This window comes from Charadrius vociferus, unplaced genomic scaffold, assembly GCF_000708025.1.
Source record: "Charadrius vociferus isolate BGI_N301 unplaced genomic scaffold, ASM70802v2 scaffold370, whole genome shotgun sequence".
Taxonomy (NCBI): Eukaryota; Metazoa; Chordata; class Aves; order Charadriiformes; family Charadriidae; genus Charadrius; species Charadrius vociferus.
The window spans coordinates 4,657,325-4,664,212 of record NW_009646744.1 but is presented as its reverse complement, the minus strand read 5'-3'; the positions used below and the strand labels follow the sequence as shown (position 1 = coordinate 4,664,212).

The following is a 6,888-nucleotide window of genomic DNA, read 5'->3' as shown; positions in this document are numbered from 1 at the left end:
GTTTTTTTTTTTTTTGGGGGGGGGGGTTTGGTGTTTTTTTGTGTGTTTTTTTTTTTTTTTTCCCCGAAATGTAATAATTTTTCTTATTCTTTTAAATGCCCCCTTTTCACGTTTGCTCTTTCTCATTTTCCTCCGTTACCTTTCTGGTTGTTTTATTTATGCAAAATGTATCAGAAAATGAGAGAGATGTTTGGGTTTGTTTTGTTTGTTTGTTTTTTTGTTTTGTTTTGTTGTGGTTTTAATAACAGGACTTGTGTAGTGCCTTATAGAACCATAGAATCGTTTTGGTTGGAAGAGACCTTTAGAATCGAGTCCAACCATTAACCCAACGCTGCCAAGTTACCACAAAACCACGTCCCTCAGCACCACATCTGCATGTCTGTTAAGTATCTCCAGGGATGGTGATTCCACCACTTCCCTGGGCAGCCTGTTCCAATGTTTGATAACCCCTTTGGTGAAGAAATTTTTCCTAATATCCAATCTAAACCTCTCCTGGCACAACTTGAGGCCATGCTCTCTTGTCCTATCACTTGTCATTTAGGAGAAGAGACCGACCCCCCCTCACTACACCCTCCTTTCAGGGAGCTTTAGAGAGTGATAAGGTCTCCGCTGAGCTTCCTTTTCTCCAGGCTGAAGCGCCCCAGTGCCTTCAGCCGCTCCTCATAAGCCTTGTGCTCCAGCTCCGTTGCCCTTCTCTGAACACGCTCCAGAACCTGAATGGTCCCTCGTGTAGTGAGGGGCCCAAAACTGAACATCTTCTGATGTCTCCAGCGACTTTTGGTACCAAAATAATTAGGAATCTGGATTTGTGGTGCTCTTGTGTCGTGTAAGTTCGGGCTCAAAGAATGCATTTTTAAAAAAAATTCTTTACTTCTCTTTTCTTGACTGCCCTGTGCCTTCTGATAACCTCCCAAACGTGTCCTAATCCTGGCCACCTGCGGACTAGGCAGCTATTGTGAGAATCATAAAGCATGACTACTGAATGAAAAATAGAACAATTGCATAATTAACGGTGTGGGCTGAAGAGAAAATTGTTTAAAAGTAGAACACTATGCTGGAGCAGCTGAGTAATTAAATCCTGCCCTTGTAATGCTCTTCACTTTTTTCTGTACAGTGCCCTGACTGTACTTTAAATCATCCAGCAGTTATAAAATGCTGCAGTTTGCCAAGGCTAAAGTCACATCTTATTCAAATGGCCTGTTTGGTCGCTTAATTAACTGGGAAAACTCTTGCTCTTTGTTACTCTGTATCTCAGAAAGGATCAGATCTGGAAGAATCAGATTAGGCTTGGAAGTTACTCTGTTTCTGTTCTGCACTTGAAGATTTGGCTGCACCAGAGGTCTGTATCCTACCTGAGGTAGCAAGCTATGTTAATTTGGCAAGCTCCTTTTCATTCTTTTTTTTTTTTTTTTTTTTTTTTTCCCCTTTTACACACTATAGAAACGGAAGCTCCAGTTAAGCCCAGAGCAATGTAGCAACTTTTATGCAGACCAATATGGAAAAGTGTTTTTTCCCAATTTAACAGCCTATATGAGTTCTGGACCTTTAGTTGCTATGGTTCTTGCCAGACATTGTGCAGTCTCATACTGGAAGGAATTGCTTGGACCATCAAACAGCATAAGAGCTAAGAGAACTCACCCTCACAGGTAACTCACTGATTGGTCTTGGTGAACTCGGTAGGATTTTGTCTTTCTTTTAACTGAAACCAGAATTTCTCATGTGTGTTTTTTAGTATGTAAAGTTCACCCATTTTATGGAGAATGCTGAGTGCATGAACATAAATTTTAGGTAGCTACATATTTATTTTTAAAACAAAATCAAGCCAATGCTTTGTTAATTAGTCCATATATATTGCTTTTATATGCTCTCAGACTGTAGAGACTTGGAAGGGGTTTGCCGTTGCCTACCAAGCAGTTTCTTCTCTTGTTTTTAGCTTAAGAGCAATCTATGGGACTGATGATCTGAGGAATGCACTACACGGCAGTCTCAACATTTCCACAGCAGAAAGAGAAATTCGATTCATGTTTCCAGAAGGTAAAATGGTGCAGATAATACATTGCTAATCTTCAGGAGGATAGTGTGCTTCCCTGTTATTACTTGTCTCTGTCCAGACTCTAGATACAATTGTATTTGGAAGAGGGTTTGTTTGCTTTATGAGAATGTGAGTCTCTTTATGCATAAGCTGATATTTTCTGCTATGAAAGGTGTACCAAAATATATCTGAAAAGCCATTATAGTTACAGGGATTGCTTCTACTTTTCAAACTCTGTGTCTGGGAATTGGAGCAGGCAAAGCTGGTAAATGAGAGGAAATGGGAAACTATTACACTCCAGCATGTCTTTCTGGCACTGTCAGCCTCGGGAACTCCTGTTGGCTTGAGAAGACTGAGTCTTTTCTTGGGCTCAGGCTGAGTAATTCCTGTTCAGCAGCAGCTGGATGCTCACATGATAGTGCAATTTCAAAGTTAAGTGCCACAGAACCTGGAAAGGCTGGGAGAGCATCTCTTGTTTGTAATGTAACAGTTGAAAGATGACTTTGCTCTTTGACAGAAAGGTGTAAGGGAAACAGCTAGAAAAAAAACCTTGTGTGTTTCTGTCAACTGTATCAGGTAGTTTAATAAAAGCTGTTACACTTCCCTACAAACTTTACCCACTGTGAACCATGTCCCTGCTCCTCACCCTAATGATAAAGCTGGACTTAAGATGAGGGTCTTCAGAAACCAACTTCACACTGCAAGAAAGAAGTACTAAACATGGGATATATTGTTTCTCTCCTGCCCCCAATGCATCTTCAGGGACACAGGTTTTCCCCAGATGATCTGATTTTCTCCCTTTCATAACTGTCTATAATTAGTAAGATGACCTCAGGGACATTGTAAAGGGGTTCAGGTAGTTTCTTTGCAATATGTTGTGGGAGGAGCTAGAAAAAACATGTGTTATTAAGGAAAACAGCACCTCATATATAAACAACCTTTGAAAGAATGTCTTTTTTAATCACACTACAAGCTGCTTTCCAACACCTGTGGTTACTCTTTGCAGTGATCTTGGAGCCAATTCCAGCTGGACAAAGAGCTAGGGATTACTTGAACCTTTATGTAAAGCCTACGTTACTAGCTGGGCTCACTGCGCTGTGCAAAGAGAAGCCGGCAGATCCAATGGTATGTACAGCACATCTGTATTGCGTTGTATGTTCTGTGACACGTATAGTTTGTATTAGGAAAGTCCCTGAATACAGGAAAGCTACTCTTGTTAGAGCGCTGCACTGTGCTGTTTTAGCTACCTGCTAATGAGTTAATCAAATAACATTTGCCTTTCAAGAAGTTGATTGGTTTGTTAACAGATAAAATGAGGGCCAAGACTAAATGAAATCAGCCTTGATGAAATGACCAGTTTTTTTAGGTGACTTCTATAATGCTCTTTCTAACACATAGTTATTACACACTGGAAAGGTAAATGGGTACTATCACATGATGTCAAATACAAGTTTTTACTTTATTTGCTGTTTCTGAGGTGAGTTTGAGACCGAATAGCTCTCACACAACAGATACTAAGTGAGATCAGATACTAATCACACCGGTGGTAGTTACATAGTTGGGTAAAATACTGTAGAGTTCTTAGGAAGGCTGTCTATATTTTGTCATTGTTATGTTTGTTTAAATTAATATTATCAATTCTTCTTTAGGAAAAACTATTATTTTGACTATACAGCATTGATTAGCACTTACTTCTGTTGCTCCACAGTTCACCAGGAAAATGAATTGTTACTCTTTTGGGTGAAACTTATCTTGAATAGTCAAACTGACCTACGGAAAATTCTTCTGTCTTCTTGTGACCCCTTTCTAGTTATCAAGCTGATGTATCTTGCCCTCCTGTCACATATTATTCCTTTTAACCCTGGATGTCGTTCAAATTACAGTTCTTAGTGGAAAGACTAGAGTTAACTGCGTGTTGGGATTTTTTGGCAGTGCTGGTGTTTTGGTTTTTTTCAGCCCCTAAACAAAATTAGCTTTCTTTCATCTGGAAAAATGTGGTAAATGTTTTTTGTATTCTTAAAGTTCAAGTCGTTCACACTAGTACTTCTTTAAGAATGCAGATAATTAATCAGCATGACAATTTACTGGCACTTGTGGGGGATTCTACATCATTATCAGGTTTTAATCAACATTGCATTTTTCTAAAAGATACATTTCAGAAAAAAAGCCTGAAAAATAATGCAGGGGTGTTTCTATGATCTATGTGGTATACATGGGGTCAGATTAAATGTACTGTGATTGTTCCAGCTTTATAACCCGTCCACTTTATCTGTATGTTTGGCACTGTTACCATAGAAATTGAGAAAACAGTTAGGAAGAAGTCTTTTCATCCACCCCCTTGCCCAAAGGCCAGGCCAATTGTATCTAACCATTCCTAACAAATGTTTGTCTGGCCTCGTCTTTAGCACTCCAAATGATGTAGAATCTACAGTCTCCCTGGGCAATCTGTTTCAGTGCTTACTTTACTTAGTTGAAAAGCTTTCACTAAAAGTTAGCCTAAATCTCCTGTGCTCCAATTTTTAGCCCATTACCCCCCCACCCCCTTTTACTATCCCCAGAGGACAGTGGAGACAATGTAATATCTCAATATTTTTTGCAGCAAGCTATTGCATATTTGAATAGCATTACCATCTCTTTTCCCTTTAGTCATTTCTTCACTGTATCAAAAACTGATTTTTTTCCTTTGCCCTTTTAAGTTGCATTTCTCTAATTCATTGTTTGGCTTTGCTTCCAATTAACCTCTGCATTCCGAGCACAATTTTCTAACCAGTTATGTGGTAACTAATAGTAACTTCGAGACCATGCTTTCCTTCCTTTCTTGCTTGGAAGAAAGTTATAAAGCTATATGAAATGGTGTCAATAGCTTTACTAAAATGTAAACGTGCTATTTGCTCCTTCTTCCCTGTCCATAATGTCTGTGACCTTGTAACAGAAGGAAAATAATATTGGTTTCCTCCAACTGTTTTTTCAGAAGTATATGTTGGGTACTGCTTTTCAGTTTGTTATCTGATAGGTGACTTACAGGGAGATCGATGGAATGTTTTTGTTTTTTTTTTTTTTTTTTTTCTAGTAGCCTTCCAGGAACTGAAAAATTGAAGTTGCGGTGATTTGGCTCCTCTTTTTTTTTTTTTTTTTTCCTTTCTGAAGATGGCATCAGAAACTATTTGTCCACTCAGAAATACTTGCTAGCAGCACAGAGGTTGTCTCAGTCAATTCCCTAAGTAACACAGGATAAATTTAATCAGGCTCAAATGATTTAAACATTTCTAATTACACAAATAGTCTTTCTAAGGGCTTTTGTATTTTGGGATTATTATTTTTTGTTTGTTTGTCTTCCATTTCTGTCTTGAGTTCTTACTGTTCTCCTGCTATTGCTGATTACCTGTGAGAACTGTCCTAACACTTGCTAGTTGTTTCTTTCTTTGCGAACCAATCTTTTTGTACCTGGTAGTAAAAGGAGAGTATTGCTTACCTTACTGGTCTACTATTCTATCAGTTGTTTCACTTCACAGTATGGTATGAAGCTTGCTGTACTCTGCATTCCAGAAAATCGTCAACAGCCTTGTGAAGCAAATAAGGATGTTAAAAACTTCTCTTTACAATTGGAGAAATCGAGGGAAAGGATTCATTTGCCTAAGGCCAGGACAAAACATTGGCAGATGAAGTTAGGACTCATGGCATTCCTACCCCGCGCATTCTTATTTAAGTACAATTTGCTGGAAAACTTACAAGATTAGTTTCAAAAAGTAACCATGTTTTACTTTTAAGTTTTAGGTACTATAAGGTGATTTCAGTGCAGAAGACTGGCACTTTTAATGAATGATTACTAGATACCTGTATGATATCTTGTATGATTACAAGTATCTGTAAGTGTTGTCAGGAGTAATATTTCATTTAGTAGTTCCATACATATTGTACAGCCTCATTCCAAAAGAGTTGTCTGGATTATTTGAAGTATGGCTCAAATATTCTTATACATATGCAATGATAGACATTGTCCAGAAAAGTTGTCTTCTAAAGGTCAGTGTGAATTGTTCAAAAGCAATATAATCTGGGAGGATGTAAAATAACATTTTGAAAAAAAGCGTTATTTGTATTTTTTTTCTGAAAGGTCTTAATTTCACAGCACAGTAGGAGGGTGTCTGTATTAGAGGTTTCAAATGATGCTTTTAATGTTCTTCCATACTCTCAATAGAGAACAACAGAAAACTGAAGATGATGTTTGTGGGTTTTTTCTGTTCTGCAGACTTGGCTTGCTGACTGGTTGATTGAACACAATCCCAATAAACCTAGGCTACAACATCACGTCACTGAGGAAGAGCACCAGGGGTGAGAGCTCAGTGGAAACCATCTCAAGCATTCCAAGTTACAGATATATGTTACCGCTTTCAGTGTATCCCTTGGCTATGTACTCAATAGTATCTGAAGTAAATGTTATTGTCACAACTACCTGTGTCTTCATGGGATGCATAACCTTACACTTAACCAGGATTTAATAGTTCTAGCAGCTTTTCTATTGACATCGTGAATGTAGAATTACATGATAAATTTACAGTGATTAGAAAAAGACAAAATGATCATCAGGTGTGACTTAACTGCTATTTTCCCCATTTATCTTGGTTTGGCTCTTGAGGGAGAACAAAATTATATACACCAGTGCAGATTCCCAAATGACATACAGCTGTCCTGTGCTGAGTTATGTTTCAGCATTTTTTTAGCAGACACAAATTCCAATAGGAAGGGAGGTACTTGGACGTAACTTAGAAAACAGTTATGGGAGGCACATTAGCAACTTAAGAATTTTAATTACTGATTACATCACCCAGCTAAGGTCACTCTTGAAGATGATTCACTTG

At 38.3% G+C, this 6,888-nt stretch overlaps 1 protein-coding gene across 1 annotated transcript in view; it reads left to right on the top strand.

Annotated features, from left to right (window-relative positions):
* Nucleotides 1-6,478, top strand: part of NME5 (NME/NM23 family member 5) — a 7,106-nt gene extending 628 nt beyond the window's left edge. The window contains exons 2-5 of the mRNA XM_009891157.1: nucleotides 1,441-1,646; nucleotides 1,934-2,034; nucleotides 3,039-3,157; nucleotides 6,279-6,478. Coding sequence (XP_009889459.1) covers nucleotides 1,441-1,646; nucleotides 1,934-2,034; nucleotides 3,039-3,157; nucleotides 6,279-6,365 — 513 coding nt within the window. The 3' untranslated portion in view covers nucleotides 6,366-6,478. The remainder of the gene's footprint in view (nucleotides 1-1,440; nucleotides 1,647-1,933; nucleotides 2,035-3,038; nucleotides 3,158-6,278) is intronic.
* The last annotated feature ends 410 nt before the right edge of the window (nucleotides 6,479-6,888 follow it).